The sequence below is a fragment of the Caloenas nicobarica genome, chromosome 5, assembly GCF_036013445.1.
Source record: "Caloenas nicobarica isolate bCalNic1 chromosome 5, bCalNic1.hap1, whole genome shotgun sequence".
NCBI lineage: Eukaryota > Metazoa > Chordata > Aves > Columbiformes > Columbidae > Caloenas > Caloenas nicobarica.
This window is the reverse complement of record NC_088249.1, coordinates 24,526,041-24,553,145: the sequence shown is the minus strand read 5'-3', so window position 1 is coordinate 24,553,145 and position 27,105 is coordinate 24,526,041. Positions and strand designations below refer to the sequence as shown.

The window sequence follows — 27,105 nt, the reverse complement described above, 5'->3', positions numbered from 1 at the left end:
GTCAGATCATTTTTCCTGAGTCCCTTTTACCAAGGTATGGCAACACACTACACCATGGTTAAGGCACCAAATTGGAGTAGTTTCCACTCCTTGTATTGCTTTCGATTCAGCAGATGTTAATATCTAGCTGATTGGTTTTGAGTTAGGTGTCTATGATTAAACAATTATGTATTTTTTTATGTGGTGGTTTTTTTTTTTTTTACTGTTCTGAAATAAACTCTACTCCTTTATCTTAGACTGAGATACAAAACAGAACTGGAACCTGTAAAAAAGTCTGCCTGTTGTAAAAAATGCTTTGGGTTATTTAGTTATTTCTCAGGGGGTTAGTTTCTGTACCCTGAAAATGTGGGGCTGTGCTAGGATTTGAAAATCTCACTCAAGCATGCAAACTGCAGGGAGCTGGAGAAATCAGATGGGCATGTCATTCATTACCCATTTAAATAAAAAGCATGGGTTTTGATGCTAAGTTGGCCTATATATACACTGCGAAGCTCGTCAGTCCTCATTCCAACTACTACCATAAGCCCAAAGAAAGAGTTTAGTGTTTATTAATAAATACATCCCCATTTTCAAAGCACTATAAAATACATGAAAGTCTCCTCTCTATTACACAGCATCATGCTGTGCTTGCAGAGAAAAAGGGCTTTAGTAACTCTGAGTGGCTGCAATTTCTTGCCTCTGAGAGTCAAGCACCAACTTAAGTCCCAGGCTCACAATGTAATTCCTTAATGTTGAAGATGATTCTCCAGGCTACGAGGTGAGCTCCTGCTGCCATGTTCTTCTGGCTGGACTCTGCTCCTTGGGTCAATACTTGGAGCAGAACTTCAGTGACCGCACTGGCTCAGAAACTTGGCCCCACACAAGGTATTGTTGTCTTATAACAGGGGGACTTGCATTGTACCAACACTTCTAGTGGTTGCAGCTTACAATCTTAACTTGTTTTTCATTAGAGTCATTTTTTTCCAAATAGGTGCCACGCTCGTGCCATCTTCCGTAGTCTAGCCAAATTAGGTTTAGGCTGGAGGGAGAAAAATTAAGCAGCACTAAATCATAACAAAGTAAATGAACTTCAATGCCTCCATACTCCTTGCTCTAATACAGTCCTTCCCAAGTTTTTTTAATATCTAATTCAAAGTCCTACCTGACTTTCAACAGAATCCAATTTCATAATTCAATACAGCACAGTAATGGCAAAAAGGAAGGAGTAATGATTTTTTTTTAATTTAAATCTTGCTATTTCTTTGCCTTTTTTCCCCATTTTTTCCCCATTTTATATCATCTTAAACTTTGGGGAAGAACACATTTCTTTAATTAGCATCTTTACCACTAGTAGAATATCAGAATTTACATGTTTTCCAAGTTTTACACTTAAAACCTGCAAACAACTTAAATATATGCTTAACTTTAAGGACTAGTGGACCCCATTCAAGTCAATGTACCATTCAAATGAAATATGGTAAGACCCTTGCTAAATTGTTTGCAGGATAGATGTTTAGTGTTCTGAAGTTTTATTTTATTGGTAACAGCTACGCAAAAATTCAAGTAAGATAAGCCAGTGGTGATGGTTTCAATCTGGTCTGTTCTAGTTCTAGCACACACGTACGTGACATGCCTCTGATAATCCAAAGTGTTGATTATCCGAGGTGTATCTGTGTCCCACATAGTACCTGCTTTTCCTGCTGTAGATGGTCTATGTCTGCAAGAGGCATCATGGAAGGTCTTCCGTGAGCACACTGGAAGGGCAGCTGGCAAGATGACAAAGCTTTTATAAGCCTGCAGCTCTCCTCCAAAGTCAAGTGTTCATGAAACTTAATAGCTCCTGAAAGAAAGATACAAGTTCTTGCACATGCTGCCAAAGGGAATTCAAACCACCCAGCAGACTTCCCTGCACAGCTGTGGTTTTCACAGAAAACAGGGCAGCTCCTGAAGACTAGCTGGGAGGCTGCGAGGACAGCCCAAATGCTGCAGGACGGCAGACTTAGGGCTTGGCACCAGCCTGCAGCATAAGGATCAGCTTTCCGTGGCCTAAGCTTTCACCTAAACCAAGTGTGATGGATGGTAAGATGATCGGGTTTTGGCTTTTCAGATGATGTTGCAAGAAGCAAACGGGCTGCCTTTTTTTTTAGTGTATGTGTGAGTGATGGCTGAAGACACAACCAGCTCACAAATCAAAAAGTATTAAACCAAGGTGATAGCTAATACCAGTTCCATAGACTTTATCAGTTCTATGTGCCTGCCACTGGCAGACATCAGTCCCAAGACCAAATGCCAGCTCTGCCACTAAGTCCTTTCTCACAAGTGAGCACTTAATGGCATCCAGAGGAAACCCAAGCAGAACATTAAGGAGTAATTTCAAAGGTGTTTGCAACCTTTAGCCTTCACAGATGTACAAGACCACCTGCAATCCGCCTTTCAGCCATGGGACTTTTATAGATCTAAAAAAACTTATGCATTGCCTGGTGCTTGTAGAGTGCAGTGAAACTCTATGAAAATAGATGCTGTTGGTTCATGTTTACCCTTTCAGCATGATCTTGTTAATACTGTATATGGCACAGGAACTGCCACAATAGGCTAGAGCTGCTGCAGTCTTCACCTGTAAGGTTTGCTCATTTCCAGGTGCTGGAAAGCCACAGTCCCTTAGAAGATGTAAATTCCTACTGCACTCCTTCCAAAAGTACTTAAAAGGTCACAGGCACACTTAAACTAGCATTTTTGATACTTATATGAAGACTAGGTCTTCTTTCCTGCTTGCTTTCAAGTAGATTCCAGCACCTTCCCCTGCCCCTTCACAAAGCTGTTATTTAAACGGTTTAGAGCTCACACAGGTGGGTGCATCTCAGAACTGTGTTCTGTGGTTCATGTGAGGGTTGAAAAGTACATTAGGCTGAAACATGAATAAATCAGTGCAGTGTTGTGTGTCCCTCATAGTGCTGTCTATGAAAAGGCCACTTTCTCCTCATCCCTGTGAAACACACAGTCTATAATCCTGGAATTCAAGCACATTCTGAAACCACTGCCCCAGGGAGGATGTTGTGTAGAGACACGTTAAAAAAAAAAAAAAAAAAGAAAAAGAAAAAATGAAAGAAAAGTGCGGTTTCCCTACCATGACAGGCCTGGGAAGCAAACATCTTCAGAAATGTCAGAGGCAGTGTCCCTCGTGCTCCTGCTCCTGTGGTCTGCACTAGCTGAAAGCAGTAAGGGAACATCATCTTACTTTCCATTTAGGATGAGAAATAGGAAGAACTGTAACACAAAGGAAACTAAAAATGACGAAAAGCTAGTGGACTATCTAGTCCACTCTAGTCTCTATTTCGAGGCTTAACACACTGCCTTTGGTTCATGCAATAAGCTTTGCGTTATTACAGTCGACGTTAGAAGCAGAGTGCAACTCACCTCAACTTGTTCTTGAATAAGCTCCTGCAAAGAAAAAAGTAATACCATCAGTTGCCATTTCTCCATTTCAGCACATACCCTGCTCCACATCTGTGTATAATTTATTGTGTAACTGCCGGAACCAGGAAAAATGATGCTGTTGCAAGTACACTGATCACAGTGTGAAAGATCTAGATGCAGGTCTTGGCCTCTCAGAAGTATCTTACCAGACTTTAGACTAATCACGTGGTTTCTCTCTGCATCAGTTTCCTATCTGTAGAATGGGTATAATGGAACTCTCATACCTTGGAGTGCAATGACTGCACGTTATCTTTGAATAGCTAACTTTTCTTCTTTGGATAATAGCCATGTGGGTTTCATTTCTGATGTTTAAAATGCAATAAATTCATAATCAATCATGAATAGGTGCTACCACTCTTAATTAAAATAAAAAGGACTGCAGAATAGATCTGCCAAAATGCTCCGGAGATCTTGAGGCATCAGCTGAGAATGAGTGCTCATGAGGCACAGACCTCCACCATTTTTATTGCTCTCGGCTCCCAAAACACACCAGGACACTGTATTTTGAGTTCTTCCTGATTATAGCAAGGTTGGAAAAGAAAATTTAATCAGATGAATCATCTCTGTTTCTCAAGACAGATGTATGGCAAGACCAGACTGATTCACAATGGCTCAGCCTAGTGGCTGGATACGGTACTCCAGAAAGGATTTTTAAGAAGTCTGTGAAGCAGTTAAGATAGTGGAGAATTGTTCACAATGGAAACTGCAAGTAATCAGTTCAGCAATTTCTTCCTCAAACTGCAGAACACCTGGAACAGCAGCTTTTAGAAAGCTGCACTGCTCTTGTAGAGATTTCATGAAAACAACTTTATATCCTAACAAATAATATTTCTGTATCAGCAATATCAATCATTTTACTGTTCATTCAAGCGTTTGCTGTTCATTGGAGTATTCATAAGCAGTAAACTGTTGAAACATCTGCACTATATACTATTTTTCTTAGCTTCTCCACCAGTCCAAGTCTGAAATAGCGTCCTATCGTTTCTGTTATAGTTCAGGGATTTCAGCTGTTGGACTCTTTAGCTCCTAAAAGGGGTGGCACCCACATTTGCCAAGGGACTTCATTGTCTCCCTCATAACAGAGACACTCATTATAATACCCTGGGCTATTAACACAGAACAAGACCCAGTATTGCAATTTCACCCATATCCACGGCTGACCTCAATGACGCTTTTAGTGACAGGTTGTCTTTTCCGTTGTAATTCATTGGCATCTCTTTCTGTAGAACACAGTGGCACTTTCGTCGCTAGAATCAAGGAGCTGTTGGTCTCAGGAAATGACAATTCAAGGCCCAAGTCCTCCAAATTTTTGTAGCAGCATCTGAGAAAAAAAAAAAAACCAAAAAACCACCACACAACAGAAATAAGACATCAAACACAGCATAAGTAAATGTTTCTGTGGTCCCTATGTATGTTTCTTCCTGCAACAGTTTCCAGTCTCAATATCCATGCATCAAGAGACTCCAAGTAATTTTGCCTTTTCAGCCTACAGTCAGCCAGGTTTTTTCACTCCAATCAACTGTGCATATTGCATGTTCCACAACCACAAGATCTAAGAGTACCTGTACTATGTAGAAGCTTTACATCTATCTCTTCTGAAGATGCACAAGGTATCTGGTTCAACACACAAACACTCCAAATATTGAAATTACACAGCATGAAGACCCCTTTAAGTCTCACCTAAAAATTTTTTCAGTTTACACATAATAGCAAACACCTAGAAGGGAAAAAAATATTTTAAGAAATATATGCTGGTTAATGAACTTTAAGAAATTTATGCTGGTTTAATGAACTTTCTATCTCACTAAGCAAAGAGAACCCAGGAAAGAACAACCGCTAGTTTATCTGACACATGTCACCCTGTGGATGGAAAAATACATACAAAAATGGGATTTCACAGTCAGATGAGAACTTCTCTTCAAAATGAAAATAACTGTAACAATATATAGTTTATTTTATTAACTCAGGGAATATTAACTTAAAACAAAGGTGGTGAAGGTCAATTTTGGAAGAGATTCTTTGAACAAAAAAGAAGCTAATCTAAACTTACTAAAATCAGTCACAAGAATAATGCAATTATTAGCCTCCATATGGACACAACTTGCGTAATTCTACACCACAAAAGACAACATGTATGGCCTTCAGCAAGAGCAGAGAAAGACAGAAAAAGCCCATTGTGGTGAAATGACAGAACCCAAGCAGCTATTGAAGTCAATTAGGTCTTTTTTTTTAAAAAAAGGGAAAAAGAGGAAGTTCAAGAGTGTCAACAGAACAATGCATTACTATAATCCTTAGCAGAAAAACAACAGAATAGAAGCTGCAGGTGAACCAGAGGTCCAGCTGAACTATCGAATAGCAAGCATAGCTGAAGAGAAAGGTCTTTTAAGGAAGTTAATTTATTTCATTACATCAAGCTTTACCAAAGAATACAGTCGTACTCTGCCAGCAACAATAACAATAGCATTTAGATTTTTACATAGTACTTTTAATTTGTAACTTTTTAGTAAGGATAGTCTCACAGAGCGATGTAAAGAGATGAACTGCCAATAAATACTGATAAATTAAAGAGCAACACAGTAAAAACACCAGTAAGCCAGCACCAGTATATGCCAGCACCAGTACGCTTCTTGAATCAATTAAGTGATAATTGAAAATCACAACTGGCATCCCACTGTGTGTCCTTGAAAGAAAACCATGCCCCTGTGATTTACTTTGTCCTACTGATTTTTGTAGTATGTTTGTGATATAGCTGATGAAGAAAAGTAGCTCATGGAATTTATTTGGTCTTTCAAAAACTCTTTGATGCCATCTCTTAATAGTACCTAGAAATGCCAATGCAAAAGGTTCTTGTGGATAAGAGAAGTAACAGTTGCCATGATTTAGAAACTACGGAAAAAAGATATGCTGGCAACAGTTGGTCAGCGTTTAACATGACATGAGCTCTTTATCTTCATAAATGTTTATTAATGATGTGAAAAAGAAGGAACATGGTCAAGGAAGCAAATTTGTAGAAAACACAAATTTAGGTTAGTTGAGACAAAAGACAACACTGAACTCAATCAGAACTTAAAACAAGTAGAAAAATTATGAAGGAAATCAGTAGGACGAATGAAAAAAGTATAATGAAAATGGACAGAAAAACTGAATTGATAGCTCCAGAAGACAAATACATGCAAATTATCAGAAATAATTTGGTCTATTTGTACATTCTGTTGGGTTCTACATAAACAGAAAAAAACCCCTAAACAAACAAACAAAACAATAAAAAAACTAAAAAACCCCACAACTCTGTGTTTCATTGTCATCACCATTTAATAACCAAGCCGTTCACGCAAGCAGAAGTAGCCAAGAAAGCAGACAAAACATGAGGTGTGCATATAACAGACAGAAAATAGGGGCACAACTGCAAAGCTACTGTACAAATCAATGGGATGCCATCACTTGGTATATTGTATTCAGCTTTGGCCATCCAGTCTCAAAAGCAGATATATCAGAAAAGGAAGACATTCAAAGATGAGTGCAAAAATAATTCAAAGTTGAACAAGAGGCATTACAAATATTGTGATGTCAGCAAGAACATCATTAAGAGGTGGGAACAACAAAGGCATCCGTATATTACTGAACTATGAACAGCAATGGTTATGTTCTCACATTTTTCCCTAAGGCAGGCAGAACATAATAGTGCTTTACACTTTCCTTTGGAATTTCTGGTATTGGCCATAGTCACATGAAAGAGTTACCAATCAGATACAGCAGTGACACTGTTACGATTGGAACACACCCAAAAAGGTCTTTACACCAAAGGTCTGTCCCTATAATAGGCAACAATCTTAACAAGGAGTGATTTAAAAGCTGTCAAGTTTGCCACAGGCACCACAAAAAAGAGAAGTTTGAGCATGATGAGGTAGTCCTGTAAATGTTAAGATAGAACTTCACCTGAAAATGAAAACAATGCAGGGGAAAAGAAAAACAAAGAAAAACAAACCAAAAAACCCAACCACAAATGCATGTGGCAGGTGGCAGACAGGGATTTTTGGGGAAAAAAGTTTGATTAGCCTCCAATAGGTCTGCAATAGTCCAACAACAAATCTATGTCTAAACTCTTGCACAAAAGATCCATATCCTAATAGTAGCTAGGCCACCATTCTGAAACATTTGGAAAACGGTGTTCATTAGTTGCTCTTGGCAGGTACCTCAGAATAAGGAATGCATTTTTGAAGGATTCACAATACAAACTTTTCATACCCCATCCTGCTCTTCTCAAACAGCGTCTGATAAATCAGTGACTAGATCAACGCGATGGCACTGCACTCTACTGCACACTCCAAGTCCTGATCCCCAGACAGGAGGATCTGTTGGAGGCTGCTTTGGTACTCTCCTGGCCCACAGACAAAGGATTACTTTCCCAGGGAAGCCAGAGCACATTGCAGAGGCACAGAGATGGCACACCACAGGGTTTTGCCTTGAGATGTCGTAAGGACATGCTTGAGAAGCACACCTGTTTTCCTTAGCATAGATACAGCTGATTGGTCTCGGCTCAGGAAAGAATCAATAACTTCTTTCCTGAGCTTCATGGTAACCTAAGAATATATAGAGATCTTCCCGGTCAGCAGAGCCATCCCCAAAAGTTTAGAGCTATTACTAACCGTAGAAATCTCCTTTGTTCTTCTGTAACTTCAATCTCCAAAGGGGGAGAGATGGCAGAGGACAGTAATTTCTTCTTGCCACATGCTGCAGCTTCCTTGTCATAGGAATCTGTGAATGAATCGTTCAGAAGGATCCTCTCTTAGAATATTTACGCAGGCATTACCCTTAATGACCCTATGGTTTGGCATGTAATCCTCTGTTTGGATTAAAAAGTGACCACAGAATGCCTTCTCCTGAAACTTGCGGAGGACTGGGAATGTCACAAACCAGACATTTAGTCTCTGGGGAAGGGTTGGTTAATGCCACTTTGTTTTTTCCCACCAGTTCCAAAAAAGAATCACTCTAAATAGCAAAAAAACTACTGATATATTTAGTCCAACTCACAGAGAGAAATTTTTCCACAGAAAAGTCTGATATAAATGGCATTAAAATACTATTCATTAAGCATTTCACCTTTCAGTCTTTAACTTTTTTCAGTACCTGACCAAAAGGAGTTCCTGGAACCCTCTCTGCAGGAACTGCGCAATATTTATTGGTGAAAGAGAAGGTCAATGATTTTTAAGTACTTGATGGATGGCTATTATGCTTTTTAACGTTGAAACCAATGGCTAATGAGCTTACAGAGAAGACTATTATTCCTTTGCAAACAGCTTCAGATTGTGGAAATTTTAGGCTTTAAGCAGAGTATTCTGCTAAAAAGGAACCAAATGTACTACGCTCTTTACTCTGCATCCCATGTCTTATTCTTCACAGCATAACCACATGATCTTATTGATGTTGTTCTACTTCCTCTTCATTGTTTTTCCTATCAGTCTTCCTGCTCCTTCATTATGTCAGGACTATTTTAGTTTGACAGTTCTGTGGGTAGAGAGTATATATTCTATTTTTGGAAATGCTGTAACAATTTTCAGCTGTCACTACTTTGACTGCTACAGATACTGAATGTCTGCACTCTCCTAAGGATCAGGGTGAAGATGACAAATGAATATCCTATTGGTTTCATATATCCCAAATTTATCCTTATGATAAGTTAGTTAGCAACCCTTTCAGACAGCTCGTTTGTACCTTTCTGTGCACTGATTATCTTCTTAAGGCCATCTGAAACCTCACCTGCAATAAGCTGCTCCAAGCGGATCCGTTCATGAGCTGCATGTTGGTCCACCAAAATCAAGAGGTTTCCATCTAAAAACATACCACAAGAGAGAAGAAACAGGCAACTTTGTACCAGACAACTGCAAAGCTTGGGAAGAATGACCACTCCCTAGAGGCCACATTTAGAAGATAACTATTGGCCAGTTTTACAGAAATAAAGCAAGGAGGAGGCTGTGTTGGCAGAACATAAAGTCACTACAGAACAGAAATTTAGTGATCCAAATTGGCATTTAAATTAGGGTAATTAGGTTGAGTCAGAAACTCTTGTCTACTGACATCTTCATCTAACTGCAGAATGAGAGCTGAGGTCACCCACAAATTGTTCTGTTTAATACAGTCTTTAAAAATGTTATAAAACCTACTGGGTTTGAATGCCTTTTTTGTACAGCTTCAGCAAGCTTCAACAATGACTATGTTCAGACACTGTGAACAGAGTCTGAAAGATGTTAGTAATTTGAGTACAATCTATTTTTATAACACTAATCAGAAGGCAGTAGGAACATTCAACAACATCCAAAATAAAGATAAAGAAGATCCAGGAAATTTCAAGTGAAGACTAACATTTTCCTCTACTCACAGTATCATTCCAAAGCAAGATGAGAATACAAACAGGACAATGTTCCCCCTGCATTCTAACTGCACTTGACAGCCACCTCAACTTCATGTTAATAACCACTCTTACCTGCCTTTTTATCCATTTCATCCCTAGTGTTGATTAAACAAGCGATAAATTTATTATCCACTTGCTGAAGAACCTAGAAGATACTCAGAAAAAATATTACCTGGTGGTAAAATTATTTTTTAAATGAAGGTAAACAAAGAAAGATGACAATCAAAATGGATCAAGCACAACAAATAGCTGGTAGGATGACTAGGGGAGTGGAAACCACATCTCTTCTAATCCCAAAGGCTTAAAGAATTTGGCCTAGCAAAACTAAGACTGAGAGGTATGTAATCATTCTTTATAAATACAGTGGGAGGCTAAATATGGAAAAGGCAGCGATTATTAAGCTAAAAGACAATACTGGCAGAAGGTCAAATGACCATAAATTTGTCATGAAACAGTTTAGTCTGGAACTAAGAAGAAGTTTCAAAATATCCAAGAAAATAATTTTGTATCATGTTTTTCAAAGAAAGTCATAAGGGCAAGAGCTCTAATTGTTCTAAGGTGGAGCTGGAAATTTACGGAATGGACTAAATGCCTGTGTAGAAGCCTCCTTGAGTTGGGAATTAAAGCTGTGTATAGTGACTCCTGAGTATTTGATTTGCTGGTATCACCAAAAGAGAATGTAAACAAACTTTTTTAACCTGCCCTGTGTTTAAGGACTTGTGCTGATCATCTGCAGGATCCATTTCCCTAGATATCTCTTTCTCACCAGGCAGAAACATCAGCAAATCCCATCAACTGAGTGGAAATTTGAGTGTGAAAACTAGTAATAGATTATATTGTACCTGCATTGAATGAACCATGTCTTTGGTGAAACGATAAGGATACAAGATATTGTGAATTTTCACAGCCAGATTGTCAGCCTGACTGCTGGTCACATCAACAGCAACCTGTAAAAACAGAACTACAGATCAAGCAGGCTATAAAGGATATGGCAAAAAACCCAAACACGCAGAAACTACCCGCAACAAACCAGCTTTAAGAGAAACTGGAAATAACTCCGCATTTTGACAAACCAAGCTTTCTACACAAGAATAGCACTAACTAAAGACAAGCAACAATCCCTTTGCTTCCATCCCTATATACTTTCCCATCTGGATATTACCTGCTAACTTCAATGCATGCAGCTGATTTGAAGTACCTATCAGAAAGCCTGAAGTTAATTTTCAGCCTGCATGAACTCCCAATGGATTGCATTACAGAAGATGCATTGCCTTGACATGAGTCAGAGTACATGGCACAGCAACAACTGAACAGAACTGTTCCTTTTCAGAAACTCACCAGCAGGTGGTTTGCTACTCCCTCTCTATTGTTTGCAGGTGGAAATGTTTGCATACATATGTTTACACACACACAACATGATGATTAAAGATAATGCTACCTCATGACAACAAAGGAAGTTTTTCTAAAAGCTCCAACATTGTTTCCCTCTCACATGCTATTAATCCTGCCAGGCTATAGAAACAAGTATAATAAAATACACTTTTAAGACCCATTGCATCTCAGAGAAGAAAGCTGGGTTATTTTCACTCTGTCCACAAAGACACAATTAGTACAATTCTGCCATCCTTTAACTTTTAACTTTAAGATTAGTATCTCTGTAGAGGGAAAGACAGCTTACAATAATGTTTTGCTTTTGAAATGACATAAGGCAAAAGATTAGCCTGATACCTGCTTCTCTGACTTTGAATAAATCCATAACGACTTACATATAAACAGTCTATAAAAACACATAACTGCCAGGTCTATAGTCTAATATATCACTGAATAACTTCTATGTAAGTTATAATATTTGAAATTTTCGTCCCCATGTCAGAAAATAACAGAAGGCTAAACTGACTCCTATTTTAGCATGAGACGTGAGATAGTACTTACCTCTGGGCAAGGAACAAAAACAGGATTATCCCATTCTGAAAGCAACGACTGGAGAGACTCTCCTTCAGCATCTAGGAAAGAACACGTAGTTAGTACAGGGACTACCACCATCCATCAGCAGAAGGTGCACTGGGTACCTCTACCTCACACAAGTAGTATTTTATTTTTTTCCATGTTAAAAAGGGGGGAATGTAGAAATAAATAATGGAACACAAGACTGGGCCTCTCTATTGTCCACTTTAACTACAAAGGACACCATGCAGCTTTCTGACTCCTAAACATGCTGCAGCACAGTTCAACAGGCCCTGGAAATGGGGCAGGTGGAGAGAAGGAAAGAAAGACCTGTTCAGCTACCCACTCCCTCTGGACAAAGTCACATACCAAAAAGATGATTTCATCCTTTCCACCGCAAAAAAAATTGTGACGATTGAAGCTATTTTTCACATTCCAAGGTTGGAATGAGAACAAAGAAGGGAGTAGGTAATCATTCTTTAAACTACTGACATAATTCAACAAAGAACTGGGTATTTCATCCTGTAAATAAGTATCCCCTAACCTGCCTTTAACCCTAAAAGATTTTTTTTTCCAGTTCTAGATTTGAGATGACTCACACGGTCCCATTGTTAGCAGACCTTGAGTAATTCTGGGTTCCTGTTGGGACATCTGGGAGAATTCTTTGATTTGTTTTTACCACAGTACACTGTGTCCTGGAAAGCTGGCCCTACCTCTCAGATCCTGGCTTGCTAGAGTCTTCTCTTTTCGAGGTCTAGGAAGGAAGGGCAGCACAATCTCACTTCTAAAGGGATGACACCTGAACTGAAACCCTAAACACAATATAAATTTACTGCTGCAGATTCAACAGTATGCGAAATTACAAAAAGCTATACAATTACTATATTCTCACGAGCATGTGCTTAGCCCTCTACAAATTTGTGTATCCTGAAGATTTTGCAGTCTAACACTGAGACATAACAGCATATATGTAAAAAGCTGAGAATTATCAGACACATTTACATCAGGAAATGTATTTTTAAAATATTACTGTGGCTTCTGCAGGACCGTCCTTAAAAATTGGCTGCTGCCTTGAACATGTAACAATTATTTCCAGAATTAGTACAATCAGAAGTGTTATCCCCCCAAAAAAAGAGGAGGCATATAGTAGTCTGTCCGATACCAAAACACTCTTGAATTTCTGCTACTATGGAGTGGCAAAACTGTCAATCTATCACCACTCCTATCAATACTTAATACAGTTATCAAGTACTTGTAAAACTGAAAACTACAAGTCAGTGAGACCACATGAGATATCCAAGTTAGCCTAGCAACATGTTCCTACCCACCCAGCAATGACTGAATGATATTACAAACCTGTACTGTTATCAAGATTTTTAAGAAAAATGGCTCAGATTTCCAGCACAGTGGTAAACATTTCACCCTTCCTTTGGTACAATTCAGACTTCTATTCTTTGTGAAATAATAATGAATTAATAAAGTTCCTTTCTACTAAGAAATTAAGGGTGTGCATTCAGGAAAAGTGGCAGAGCGATAACACCAAAGAAAACCAGCTGCATGCTGATAAGCTCAGTATGGAACGGCTCTATGAGATCCTAGGCCAGTCCTTGGGCTCCTTATTGCTGGCTTCATTCCAGTAAGGAACAATGATGGTCCTACCCTGGGGACCGAGAATCCTTTCAAGAATCCAAACTGGCAGCCCAGCACAGGAGAGTAGCATCTCATTGTCACAAAATCCAGAATAGAGGACAAGATGACCTGATGTGGATCCTGGTAAACCATGGCAAATTGAAAAATGCTACCTAATTCAGACTTTGACAGAAGTTTTATAGTCGTTATGACTGAAAGATATTATTGCTCAAGTTCACAGAAGCATTTCTCATCTCTGTGAACAGAAAGTCCAGTATTTTATACATAGAATCATAAACCAAGATTAATTTCCTTGCTCTTGCTGCAGGGAAAATCCTTGTTCAGGACATAGATTTTTCACAAAGCTAGGATTTTCTTTCCCAAAGGCCTGTGAAAATTCAGAGCTGACAGACATATTGTTAATATGACTTTTCTGACATGTACCATCAGAAAAGGTGCTGAGGGTAATAATGTACCTACTTTATACATGCCAAGCACATACAATTACCATATTTTAGTATTCATTTTCAGTTGCCTCATTAAAATATACTGGTGTAATGACATATCAGTCAATAATGTAATAAAAGTAATAAAAAATGCAAACACAGCTGGCATAACAATGAAGACCACGTTGAACTGGAGCATTAACCTACTACAAATGCATTGCATTAGATTATTCAAAAAGGCATCTGATGGTAAAATAAAGCTTGATAAATTTTCCTGTAGCAATCACTTTAATCAGTATAAAGATACCTGAGTCTAACCTACAAAATCTAGCATTTCTGTTATGCACATGACATGTGACTGGAATAAACAGCAGATGGCCACTGCTCTCATGGAAAAGAGGATATGGATTATTTTCACTTCCTTCCACCTGCCACCAACCAGTGTAATTTCCCTATGACCAAAAGGAATGCATATCCTTTGTCTGGAAAACATGTGAAATAACATGTTTGTTGAACTTGGAAAAATGTAAGATCTATAGGATCTAGCCAGACTTCAAACACCTTGTAAAGGTTTGGGAGGTCTGACCTTCAACCTAAGAAAAGCAAAAGAGCTGCAGGAGACATCTCACCAAAGAATACCACCACTGACAGAGTTAAGAAAGAGTGGCACCATTGATATGATGGAGGGTAACACCAATGATAAAGCTGAGAAAGAACAATGCCATCGCAGGTAAACAGGTGCAACACACTATTACGTCTTCAAAGACTACAGACTATATGCAGTCTGAAAACATATAGGTATATGAGGTATCCTCTTCATAAACATGAATGCACTATCCTAATGTTTTGGACCGAAGGTCAAGCTCTACATCTCAATGCTTTGCCTGGCTACTAAACAGCACTGCAGGCAACCAAAACTGGTAAACCACAAAAATTAGAAGTGTTAGTCAAGGAGTGTACATTTGTGCTTGCAAGTAATTTTACCTAATAAAGCAGAGATTGTCTTCTCCTTGTAACAAATTTACTTCAGTGGAACACAATAGATATTCAGAATTATTGCCACCAATTATTATACTTAAAAGGGAAAAACTTAAGAACTGAAACACCTATTGCACCAGTGTTCTATGACTGGTGATAAAAACAGAAGTAACAGACCAAAAAATGGAACAAACCAGAGGCTATCATGATTGACTAGACAAATATTTCACAGAATCACAGAATGGTTGGGGTTGGAAGGGACCTCTGGAGATCATCCAATCCAACCCACCTGCTAAAGCAGGTTCACCCAGAGTAGATCACACAGGAACGTGTCCAGGCAGGTCTTGAATGTCTGTAGAGGAGACGACTCCACAACCTCCCTGGGCAGCCTGTTCCAGTGCTCTGTCACCCTCAAAGTAAAGAAGTTTCTCCTCATATTCAGATGGAACCTCCTGTGCTTCAGTCTGTGCCCGTTGCCCCTCATCCTATCGTCTAGCATCACTGGGAGAACTATCTAAAAGGAAGTCCAAGCTACTTTTCCCAAACAAATTATCCAGTCTACATGATGAATGACTGTATCTGCGCTCAGAAAATCTGCCTATAGACAGACTGGGGAACAACTCTGAACAAAGATTCCCATATTAATGGAAAACTTATTGAAGACACTACTCTGCCGAGCCAGATGAGGAGGACACAGAGAGTCAAACCTGACAGAGATCAGTGAAGACTCAAGACCACCACACAGCTGAAAAACCAATACAATGTAGTGTCCTGTCACCCTGGAAAAGCTCTATCATCAAACCACCAGCAACGCTGTACAACGTCTCCTACAAAATCAAGTATGAAGGAACAGCCTTCCAACATCTGTGGAAAGGAGGCTACACATTCTCAATGAAAAAGTTATATTTTTGTTCATTTTTCAAGGGTTGTTTTGAATTTTGTGTGCAGTTAGGACAAAATGTTAAAAAACACAAAAATCTTCCAGTGAGCTTACTTTATAGTGTGTCCCTCACTTTATATATGACAGTTATATATAACTGTGATCACAAATGCCATGAGGCGCAGGCAGCTGCCTGTTACTTGACAAGGTGCTGACATTTCTTTTTAGTGTCTTATTAAAAGCTATGTTTTAATATCTTGAATGTTAATGTGTTACTGCCTCCACAGTCTCTACCACTTTCCTGGTTTTCATATAGCTATTACAAGCAAGGCAGTGGGTATTTCAGTATAAACTGTCAGGTGCTGTCAGCAAGATATTCTCTATGCACCTAGCAGAACACAAACACTTTTCCTCATCCCATGCGTACAACCACCACCACCCCTCTTACCATTCTCTGTGACAACATTCACAGCCATTGTTGTTATATCTTGAACGCAGGCAGCTTGAAATGCCTCAGCAGGAGGAGTGCTGTAGGTGCTCAGCCCAGTTGCTTTATTGATGTATATTGTCTTACCCAACGAAACATCAAAATCTTGCAGCCAGTCTGAACACCATGAATCATTCCTGGGATTGCCTGTGCTTTTGTTGTCTGCAGAGAACTCCAAGTTACTTGGGAAGGTCATATGGGGAACCTCAGTATCTTTTAGATTTTGTTCTGAGGATTCACCTAATGTACTTTTCTCTTCACAGGTGATGTTAGTACAATCCTCTTGAGCAGGTAATAGTAAAACACTGCCTGAAGAGACCGTGTACTCCCCTTCTGTGCTGCTGAGTGGTGATGGGCTGACAGTACTTTTCATGGACTCTGCTCTCATTCCATCTGGTTGTGAGCATGCATCCCCCTTAGAAATGCCATAATTACATTCCTTCATTTTTTCCACTGAGGATTGATATGTTTGACAAGCATTGTACAAAAAGTCACTATTTGAAGATCCAAGATCAAAACAGTAGTCCTCTTTTCTACTTGGGTCTGTTTGGAATTGTTCACCAAGTTGTGCTCCTTCTTTGTGGTCACTTTTCAGTCTGGACAGTTTGGATGATAATGATCCTGGAGATCTTCTACATCTTAGAATTTTTTTACTAACCTGAGAGTAATCAGACAATGTCAATGGACTTGGACAAAGGGCCTGTTTGTCCTGTGAAGCTTCTCCACTGCATAATGAAGACTCTTCCAAAGAACCAAAAACCTGGATACTATTACTAGGATCTGTATCTTCCAAAGCTGGAGTTTCGGAAGTGCTCACACTACCATGGTTGTCATTCCCATTCTTTGAAAAGCCACAATTAGCTTGTGAATTAAAAACGGGGAGACCAAATTCACTCTGCTCTGACAACGGTGTTTGTAGCACACACCTGACTCTACCATAATATCTCCTGAACTTTTCTAATGAACCCAGCTGTGTGGACAAGCTCAGCTTCTTAGGGGGCTGAGGTCTTGGCAGAGCTATTTGTCTTCTAGTGCTTTTTATAATTTTATTGTGAGGAATACAAGAAGTTGCCTGTGGCAATTCTGTAACATTCAATGTCTCATAATGTCTTTTACTGGTGGCAATAGGCATAGTTATCCCCTCACTCACCTGATTTGACAATGTTTTGTTCTCTAACTGCTCACTACTATCAGCCATGCATACTTCTCTGGTCAAAAGAGGTGTATATTCTTCACTTGTATTACTGGAAATATTCTTAGCATTTAAAGACTGAATTAGAAAACTCACTTTGTGGCCAAAAGTATCCTGGGTACTGACAGGGCCAGGTCTACACTGCATGTTTAATGCAAGATTCATTTCTGTTTGTTCACATGCACGTGGGGGCTGATTTTGCATCACACGTGTTATGAGGCTTGTAGAGCACGATTTTAATGGCATGGAACTAACAGCGCCTCTTCCAGCATCATCTATCATTTCGGCCATTTCCTTATCTCCTGTCCTCATCAATGAACTTCCAGAGACAGTTTCAGTTCCCATTGCTGTTTCAGTAAGGTCTTCTCTCTCAGATGGCGAATGAATAACATCATTGTTTAAGATATGGACCGTATTGCTTTTCTGCACTACTTTCCCTTGCTTGCTTTCCATATCTTTTATGTAATTCTCTGAAGAATGCTGCAGGTCACCACAACTGTCTATTTTTCTTGTTTCTGATCTGGCCCCTCCACTAAAAGAGGAACAAAGATTTTCTGAAGGTTTCAGATGAGTATCAGATGATTTTTGGGAACTGTTGGTGTCTTTTGGCTCCTCTTCTGAGATATTTGATATAACGAAATCAGAAGCTGTGTCATCTTTGCTGGGCAGTGGAATCTCCACTTGGTTATTTCTACATGGATCAGATGGTTCAGCGATCTTCTGATCTGGGGCCATCTCAGTTTCCTGTAGATTTTTATTTGACTCCATAAGACTCAAGGATTTTTTCCCTGACATGGATTTCCTTTTCACATCTTTTGATTGCAAGTTGCACATTTCATAAGAATCTGCAATTTCATCACATGCTTTCTTAAAACTGTCTTGGATGCTCTTGTTGTCAGAGAGTGAGGGCTTCAAAACTGGAGCCTTATACAAACAAAAGTTATTCTCTTCATTAAATTCTCTGATGTCCTCACCACACAGTTCAACAAGTAAATGTTCTCGTTTCAAAAATACTTTCACTCCTTCCTCTATGCAAGTTAGAAGAACATCCCAGTTCTGGAACTCAATTAGAGTTTTTGCAGGTTCTAGACACACATCATAGTCACTGTACGCACAAGTCACATTGAGAATAAAGATCCCATACAACTCTGGAACACAGCGATGGCGACCAGCACTTGCACCAGCCTGTCTGCTCACAGGGCCACTTTTTGCCTTGCAGCAGATGACACTTTCTTTTCTTAATAAAAAATCAATTAGTTTGTGTAGTCTTGTCTTTAAAACAAGCCTTCTATTCACATACAAGAACTGCATATTCTTATTGTAATGTCCTTCAATGCTGATATAACCACTTAGCTCAAATCCCCCAGACTTATGATTTATTTCTCGTAACTTCTGCGACCTACCCAGTCCATAAATTTGACAAAACCGAGAATATATATCTCTTGTCTTAGGGAGCTGAAGCACCATAGTAGAAGAAGCATCGTTCCTTAAAGAAAGTGAAACAGAGGGATGCATCAGCGAAATAGCCTCTACTTTATGTCTCACTCTCTCAAGCTCCAACACAGGATCCATACGCTTTCTCCTCACCGGTAACTGATAGAACAGATTACACACCGTCACCGTAGTTCCGCCACTTGGTCTGCTCAATTCAGCTTCGCAGACTTCCAGTGCTTGCCCATTGTGAAAGAGTTTCACAAATGTTTTTGCTGTCCTGCTGGTCTTAGATGAGACTTCCACTACAGTGGCCATGTTGGCTATGCTTGCCACAGCCTCCCCTCTAAAGCCGTAGAACGTCAGGTTCTCCAAGTCTCCCACTGAGCTGCACTTGCTGGTGAAATACCGCTTTCCCATTGCATTTAAGTCCTCTCTCCCCATCCCGGAGCCGTTGTCCACCACCTGGATCTTAAAAGCTTCCAAATCCACCCTAATAGCAACACATGTTGCTTTGGCATCAATGCTGTTGAGGACAAGCTCCTCAACACACTGCCCTAGGGAGTTGATAGTCACTCCAGAACGCAGCCTGGCTCGCACATCTTCCGCCAAACGTTTGATCATGTCAAAATCATAGATGAGAAACTCAAGACTGCAGGGAGCTCACTTCTCCATGTTCTTTGAAACAACTCCCTGGGTGGAGAGAGAGAGAAAAAAAAAAAATTAAAGGCCTGAAAAAGCTTTCTTTTATTGCATTCATCCTCGTAAATATACTTTTGTTAGTCTTCCTGCCATTCAGAGGCTTCTTCTGTGATTACCTTCCTGCTCAGGCTTTGACCACACATCATTGGTGCTTTCAGGGTAAATGGCCAGAATCTCAGTCTATGCTCATTACTAACAACATACGTGAATCTCAAACTTAACACACCCAAACCAAACTCCAACCATGATAACACTAAACTCAAATGATCTGCAAGCAAAAGGCTTCTTCTTCCATTTGCATCAAAGACATATAGAACGTATCACCAAGAAGCAGGCACAGAGCTGCTTTCCTCTCGATTTTAGCTCAATCTCCTCACATAAATTCACAATGCCTCGTTCTGGACAAAGAGCATCTGCTGTAATTCGTGCAAGAAAGGAATAAAGCAAACTTGGGAACGGGACACTGGGTAAGCTGTTTATGTGAAAGAGAACCCTCTATTTTCCAGTCCTGTCTTTGGTGACTACTGGTTTCTTAGGGCTATTGGAGGGGACACCCCCGCGCCCCTCACGCAGAGCTCGCCCTGCAGCTCTGCAAGCGCTAAAGGCCCTCGCTGGGGCCCCGCCGTGTGACAGGTACCCCGGGGGCACAGGAGAGCGGCCGAGCCCCGCGCCCAGCCCCGCACGCCCACCCCTCTGCCCGCCCCCGAGAGAAGCCCGGTCGGCAGCCAGGCGCCCGGCGGGACGGGGCGCTGACAGGAGCGGCGGCCCCGCTCCCCGGCCCCGGGGGGCGTCCCCCGCCCCCGCTCTCACCGCTCGGTACGCGCTGGCGCGAGGGCTGCGCGGCCCTGCAACGGCCGCGGCGCGAGACCAACCGTCGCGGGCTCCCGGGCCCGCACGCGGCTCCTGCAGGACGCCAACGGCGAGCGGCGGGCCGGGCAGAGAGCGCACCGCGCCTGCGCAGCTGCGCGCGGGGACGCGGTAAGGGATACGGAGACTACGGGTCCCAGCAACCCGGCGGCCGCGGGCGGTGCATGCTGGGAGATGTAGTTCCCGTCCCGGGCCGGGCCGCAGGCTGCCAGAGCGGGACCGCGGCGAGGGACGGCCAGGGACAGCAGCCCTTCCCCCGGGCCTTGTCCCGCCGAGCGGCACCGCCGGCTGCTCGTAACACCGCACGGTCCCGCAGGAACCGGTCTCGCCAACAAGATCATGTGCAAAGGGCGCAATCCACTCAACCCCCGTATAACATACCCAGTCCACACAGGAAGCTTCAAGCAATTTTATTCTAATGAAAAAATAAAAGTTCTGGAACAAAATAAATTGTTTCTGAGGCATTTATAGCACATAAATGTTTTTAACAATATTTATCATCGGCAGCAACTCTGCAATGTCCTTCACGTGGGTGCAATGCTATATAAATTACATATTTTATTCATGTACAGCTACTCAAAGCACACTCTACACACACCTTCGGAAACAAAGAGGTTGTGTCTCTAAACAGCCCCTTTAATAAAGAAGCACAGCTCTTCCTCTGCCTGCCAATATTTTGTGAAAGGCTGGGAGTTAGACTAACAGTACAACAAACCAATAAATTAGAACTGTAATGAAATAAAATTCTCTAGAGCTGAATATTGGCTGACCAAACAAACGGGGAAGAGGGGAAATGTCCTGCGAGGGCAGCTCACGCTCCATATTTTGCTTCTTCCTGGACAAAGTTATTTCAAAATCTGGAAGTCCTTCTGCTCCAGCACCGGGATTGTCTTCTCATTGCGGAACTCGGCTCGGCTGATGCGGGACTGGGGACTGCCCGTCTTCCGGAGCCACTCCTGCAGCTCCCGCACCCTGGCCGTCGGACCCTGCATCTGCCCCTGCACGGTGCCGTGGCTGGTGTTTCGGACCCAACCAACCACTCCCAATCTCTTGGCCTCCCCCTGGGAAGACAATGCAGAGTAAAATGAGATTAACCCAAGCTGTAAAAGAGCTACAGAATGGTGCTGACATACAGGAGTCAGTTTTATAGGTAAAACACAGACCTCCAAAGAAGGTCCTGTGGCTCAGGCTGCAGGAAAGCAGCAGAGGATTCACCCGCCTGCTCATTATGTTCCTCCGCACGACAAAACTGGGGCTGAAACGCACTTCCCGGTCACGCTTACATAACGCGGCACGGGCCGTCAGCAGCGCTGGGAGACGACAGCCCCGTTCAGGAGCGCGGCCGGGATGCAGCCCGGCGGTGGCTCGGCCCCACGGCGGGAGCCGCCACAGCCCCGGCAGCGCTGGCAGAAGGCACCGCTCGCCCCGGCGGGAAGGAGCGAGCCGCGCGACCCCGCCCCGCCCCTCACCTGGGTGTACTTGCGGAAGAACACGCCCTGCACCTTGCCGAACACCTCGTAGTCCACGGAGACCAGCCCCTCGCCCTCCGCCATGGCGGCACCGTCCGCCTCCTCCAGCCGCCCCCGCGCACCCCGCTGCGCCTGCGCCGGGGGCGTGGCCTCGCCCGCCCCTGGGGCCAATGAAGAGCCAGGGCCCGTGAGCGGCCGCGGAGGGGTTGGTCCTTTATTAACCGCCTCATGAATAATGCATATTAACCCGCCCGTCGGTCATCGCCCCTACCTGGCCATAGAGGCGCGGTCCTCCAGAGCGCGGAGTGGAGTATTGCGGAGGAACCATCGAGAGGCCGCTCACCGGCGAGAGCGGCGCAGGAACGGGCGTTCGCGTGCCCGTCTCCAGGCAACAGCCGTCAACACGGCGGCGGCGGGCAGAGCTCCGCGCTGCCCCGGGCCGGCGGGGGTCGGGACTCTCGGGCCATGGGAGACCGATGAGCGAAACGGGAGGCCGCACGGCTTGCCGAGGAGGCCGGGCGGAGCGCCGGCCGCACCCCGCAGGTAACCCCGCTCGCCCCGCGGGGCCGACCCGCGGCCTGGGTACCTGACACACTGCGGGGGGTGTGGCGGAAGGAGGATGGTACTGAGCTTTGCCGGGCGTTTGTGTGTCGGACCTGTGTGCCACACGGGATCTACGATGCGAAACTGAGGGGACGCGTTACGGGAAACACCCTGGGGGAGCAGAACGGTTTCCCTGGCAGTCCAGCGTTTTTCTGCTGCTACAACGAGACAGGGCTCAGACAGAGAGTGAAATAAAAGCAAAACTTATTTCTGGCTGCAAAAACGATTGGGGCTGGAAGAGGCAGCGTGGGACCTCCCTCGATGGAATGAATGTAGAGATTTATAGAACCCAGAAAAGTTCTAAAACCTTTGCTAGTATTTGTGATAGCCTCTCATTATAGCTTCCAGGTGTAGACTGTTAAGAGAAAACTTGTCCCGTTTTGGATAAGATAGCCTGTAATGACTTTGCTTCTAACCTCAGGCTCTTTCCCAGGCACTGAATGGCTTTGTTTCCACCGGTGGATTCTGTGGAGGCAGCTACTAAGCTTGTTCCCAGTTCCCAGCTGGAACACCAGAAGAAAAACTTTCAGCATGAGCTCATACCTGACAAAGAGGAAAGTTTAAAGGATCTCTATGCCCGAAAGAGCCGAAGCTATTCGTATTCTCTTTCTGCAGAAAGCAGCGAACACAGTTCCAGGCATGGAGGCTTCTGTTCAGCTGGACTGCAGAGCAAGTATCTCACTAGCCAAACCAAGACTCTGCCAGCTAAATCAGTAGCCAGACGGAGAGAAGGAGTGGACCGTGGATATCCCCTGAAGCCAATTTTCCACCAAAAGGGTGTGAGTGTTCCAGTGGTCAACACACCTCAGCTTGGAAGTTTCCCATACATGGAGGAAGCTCCAAATAGTAGGCATAGCTCAATGAGCAAAAGGAATCCTGCAGCAGGGAGATCTCAGCTAGCTGCAGTGCTCTCTCCTTGGACAGCAGAGCCTAAACAGTCAGCCTCCCATCAGTACAGGAAAGAGCTGGCCTACATCCTAAAGTTGGAGTCAGATGGACGGAACCTGGAAGAAGAAATCCAAAAGAAAGAGGCCCTCCTCAGAGAGAAGCTGAGGAAAACAAAGGAGGCGCTTAGGAGGATTCAAAGAGAGAAGGAACTTGTTGAGGCAGAGGAGAGAAGAGACAGAGAAGCAGAGAGGGCCCAGGAACGAAAGGCCACAAGGCACCTTGTAGAGAAAACTTTCAGAGGTGCAGTCAGGCCAGGTGATGGTGGGGGGCTCTCCAGTGCGGCACAGTCTGCAGAGGCCACTATCCCCAAGCCTGGCACCACCCTCCACCCCCAAGAACTGTCTATGGAGAAACTCAAGAAGGAACGGCTGGTGGCCAGCAACAGCAAAATTCGAGACCGCATGCCCATGGAGCATTTAGCTCCTAGTTCAGAGCAGGACCATAGTCCTTCTCCCTCTGCCCTCTCTGACCGAGATTCTGGTGACCACCCGTCCCCAGAAGTGCTGTACGTACAGGCTGCCGGTGCTGTGGAGCAGGGTGGGCTTGGACAGTGCAGCTTCTGCGGACGCAAGTTTCTCTGCAGCAGGCTTGAGAAGCACAGGAGTATCTGCAGCAAGAGCCAAGGTTCCAAGAGAAAAGTGTTTGACTCCAGCAGGGCCAGAGCTAGGGGCACAGATCTGGAACAGTTTCAGCAGTGGAAGAGCTCAGAGAGGCCTCAGGTAATGTGCAGTCTCTTTGCCTCCCTCAATCCACATCTACTGCTCGTGTTCCTTCCATCTTGACATCTAATTCCGACCAAGATGCAAGCACCTTCACAAGTACATGGGACCAAGGGATACAATCCAGCTATTGCCTCTGAAGGGTTATTGCCAAATGGATAAATAGATCCATTTAAAATCTAATAGATGGGGGTGGAGGTCCTGACTGACTTGTCATTGTAATGTGTCAAGGGTGTACTCCTGGAGAAAGCTCCTTGCTGTGGTCAGGATGCAGACTGGGTGCTGCACTAAAGCTCTGTGACATTAGGGGCTGCCAGCAACTGGCTGAAAATCCAGCTAATACCACAGGCTATTAAAACAAAGGCAGTAGAAACATGCAGCTTTGTTCCTGCAAAGCAGCTATAGCAACCTCTCCAGTTCCTTGGTCCTACTGCTTGCTTTTCTGGTTATTCTGAAGCTCTGTCTGAGTATTGATGTCTCCATTGGTGTTTCCTTCAAATCCCCCTTGGTGATAATATTTTTGATCCCCTTTGTGGGACTCAGCTCCTCAGGGAGGGTTTCACATCAACAGGGAATGCCCAGGGACGAGTGGTCTGAGTTGGGTCCTGAGCGTAAGACTGAGAACAGCAGTTGACAGTGGTGCCAGTTGCTCTGACTGCCTTTCCTTTCTGCAGACTAAGCCACCCAGAAGGAACAACTGGAGACAGAAGCATGAGGTTTTCATCCAGACCCTGCGCCAGGCTCGCCAGGTGCAGCAAGTCCTCTCCAAGGGAGGGAAGGTGTCTGACCTGCCCCTGTTGCCTCCCATTGAAAACCCAGACTATATTGCCTGCCCCTACTGCAGACGCCGATTTGCTCCCCAAGCAGCTGAGAGACATATTCCCAAATGCAAAACCATCAAGAACAGGCCCCCGCCCCCGCTGCAGAGGATGCACTGCTGAGTCCTTGTCCAACTGTACCTGCTGCTGTCATTCCCCACCTGTTTTCTGCTGGTTTCCAGCCACAGGTGCTTGCATTTTCCCTACTCTCAGCCTTGGCCGTGAGTGTTGTGCTTGTATTCACATCCAGTGAGCAGCTCAGGACATATAAGCAGAATACTAGAACTTGAGTACTTTGGCCTGTGCCCTGGGTTGCCCCATGCAGGATGCCCCTCTGGGGGCCGTTTCTCCCATCCAGGGAGCTCAACGTGGAGTCTCAGCATAGATGTGAGGCTGTTGCTACAGACTGACTGTCAGCGGGACAGCAGTGAGGAGCAAACCAGCCGTCAGAAAGCGGCTGTTCTTCACAATCATATTGTGCCTGTAGGTTAGAGAGGCTTGGGCTTTTTTTTTTTTTTTTTTAATTTTTCTGTAACTAGTGGTGTCTGATGTGAAGAGCTGCTCTCCTTTAGCTCATACATGGCTGCAGACTCAGGTTTTTTTCCTTCCCCAAAAGCAGTGTAGTGCTGTTCATGAGAAGAACTGGGCCAAACACAGCATGTGCCTTTTGTTTGTTCTACTGCTCTGTAGGTGCAGAAGTTCACCCCTAAACGTGCTGATAGCGACTGTGGTTCTGGCTGGCATAGCATTTTTGTTGTAGCTTCTTATATTCAGACAAGGTATTTGGAAAAGTCAGACCCAGGGAGGGGAGTGAGCCATGTAAGCAGTGAACTTTTCTGCAGCACAGACTGCTCTGTTCTTCGGTCTTTGGTATCTGCGCTAGATGACTGGATCCAAAGCTGCTGCTTGGTCATTACTCATGCTCTGTCCTGTTTTGCGTAGTACTGTTTGGTTGAATAATGAAAGCTGTGTAGGTTGGTAGGTAGGTTTATTCCACACTTGTTCTGCAGTAGCCTGAGTTTATTTAGATTGTTTTCTAGAATGCTGGCAACAATCCTGGGGCTACTTCTTACCAGCTGAAGATCTGTAACATTACCATTTAGAAATCTAGTGTGACATTGTTTGAATTGGAAAAGGAGAATTGGAAGGAGTATTATAATATTACAATGCTTCCTCAACACAGGAAGCTCAGGATCAGAAATTCAGGGGGTTAGAAAAGGCAGCAGTAGCGGGCACTTGCTGTTTGTGTCCATGTGTCAATTCATGTGCATAGAACAGCAGAGATACTCTGAACTGGTCAGAACAGAACAACATCCCAACGTGTTCCTTACCACATACAATAGTTGGGACTCAGAGTTAGGAAAGGGCGGAAGAAGAAATCTTTAATTAAAGAATAATGCCACACAAGATCAAAAATAGGTCATGAATAAGCTCATACTGGAAATTAGGTTTCTAACCAGGGGAGGAGTGAGGTCATGGAAAAACCTTCCAAATAGATTAGCACAGGCAAGGAACCTACATTGTTTCAAAATGGACCTGGAGAAGATCACGGAAGGGAGCATACTGCAGGAGTCAGAAATTAAGAATCCTGATACAGAGCATCTGTTCCTACCTCCAGGCTTCTTGTATAAAGTGCAAAGAACAGATCAGCAACAGTTCTGTGCCTCAGTGTATCACTTTCAGGAGCTGAGAAGGTATTTCCTTCCCATGGCAACCTTCCCTCAATTCCTCACTTGGCTTCTGATATTTTTTTATTTTTTAATTTCCATCCAGAATGTTTTAAGAACTACTACAGCTAAAAAACGCCAAACGCCCCCAGACAGTACACTAAGGAACTTCACATCAGAAAACCTGTTAGCTGTTTCTCTGATATGTTCAGGGTTAAATCAACAATTAGATTTAATATAAAAAACCTGGAGTTTTTCTGCAGGCCAAGTTGTAGGGACCTCTAAACACCCTTTCTTCAGTCATCTGCTTTTTTTCATCTTAGTTGCTGCAATGGTACATAATTATTACAAAAATGTAGCCCTTCTTTTGCTTTATTCTTAAGATGTAAGGTAGTTCTTGGTGATTTTCATCTCATGCTAAAGCTCTTTCTTTGTGAAACTCTGTCAAAGGGTCTTTTGAGGA

General features: G+C 43.1%; 3 protein-coding genes across 6 annotated transcripts; 1 reads left to right on the top strand and 2 right to left on the bottom strand.

Moving 5' to 3' along the window:
• Positions 1-532: 532 nt before the first annotated feature.
• MLH3 (mutL homolog 3) lies at positions 533-20,471 on the bottom strand. Of its 3 annotated transcripts, none has more exons than XM_065635427.1 (12): positions 20,362-20,471; positions 16,188-19,542; positions 11,795-11,865; positions 10,705-10,809; positions 9,935-10,007; positions 9,211-9,282; positions 8,100-8,208; positions 4,615-4,774; positions 3,394-3,417; positions 3,104-3,185; positions 1,668-1,819; positions 533-1,018 (listed from the first exon to the last, which is right to left on the bottom strand). In XM_065635427.1, exons 2-12 carry the CDS (start codon positions 19,471-19,473, stop codon positions 953-955), a joined length of 4,200 nt encoding a protein of 1,399 aa, XP_065491499.1. In that variant the 5' UTR covers positions 19,474-19,542; positions 20,362-20,471; the 3' UTR covers positions 533-952. The 3 variants fall into 3 exon arrangements, 2 of the variants coding, with proteins under 2 accessions (XP_065491499.1, XP_065491500.1); XM_065635428.1 differs by having other exon boundaries at positions 20,424-20,464; XR_010606259.1 differs by lacking the exons at positions 533-1,018; positions 1,668-1,819; positions 3,104-3,185; ... (1 more) ...; positions 4,615-4,774; positions 9,935-10,007 and having other exon boundaries at positions 8,122-8,208.
• Positions 20,472-20,812: 341 nt separating this feature from the next.
• Positions 20,813-22,036, bottom strand: ACYP1 (acylphosphatase 1). 2 transcript variants are annotated; one of them, XM_065636318.1, is made up of 2 exons: positions 21,888-22,036; positions 20,813-21,479 (listed from the first exon to the last, which is right to left on the bottom strand). In XM_065636318.1, exons 1-2 carry the CDS (start codon positions 21,969-21,971, stop codon positions 21,264-21,266), a joined length of 300 nt encoding a protein of 99 aa, XP_065492390.1. In that variant the 5' UTR covers positions 21,972-22,036; the 3' UTR covers positions 20,813-21,263. The 2 variants fall into 2 exon arrangements, with proteins under 2 accessions (XP_065492390.1, XP_065492391.1); XM_065636319.1 differs by having other exon boundaries at positions 21,921-22,036.
• Positions 22,037-22,751: 715 nt separating this feature from the next.
• ZC2HC1C (zinc finger C2HC-type containing 1C) lies at positions 22,752-25,117 on the top strand. The gene is given in 3 exon segments (XM_065636840.1): positions 22,752-22,895; positions 22,898-24,157; positions 24,832-25,117. Coding segments are annotated over 3 exon segments (1,671 nt in total). The 3' UTR covers positions 25,099-25,117.
• The last annotated feature ends 1,988 nt before the right edge of the window (positions 25,118-27,105 follow it).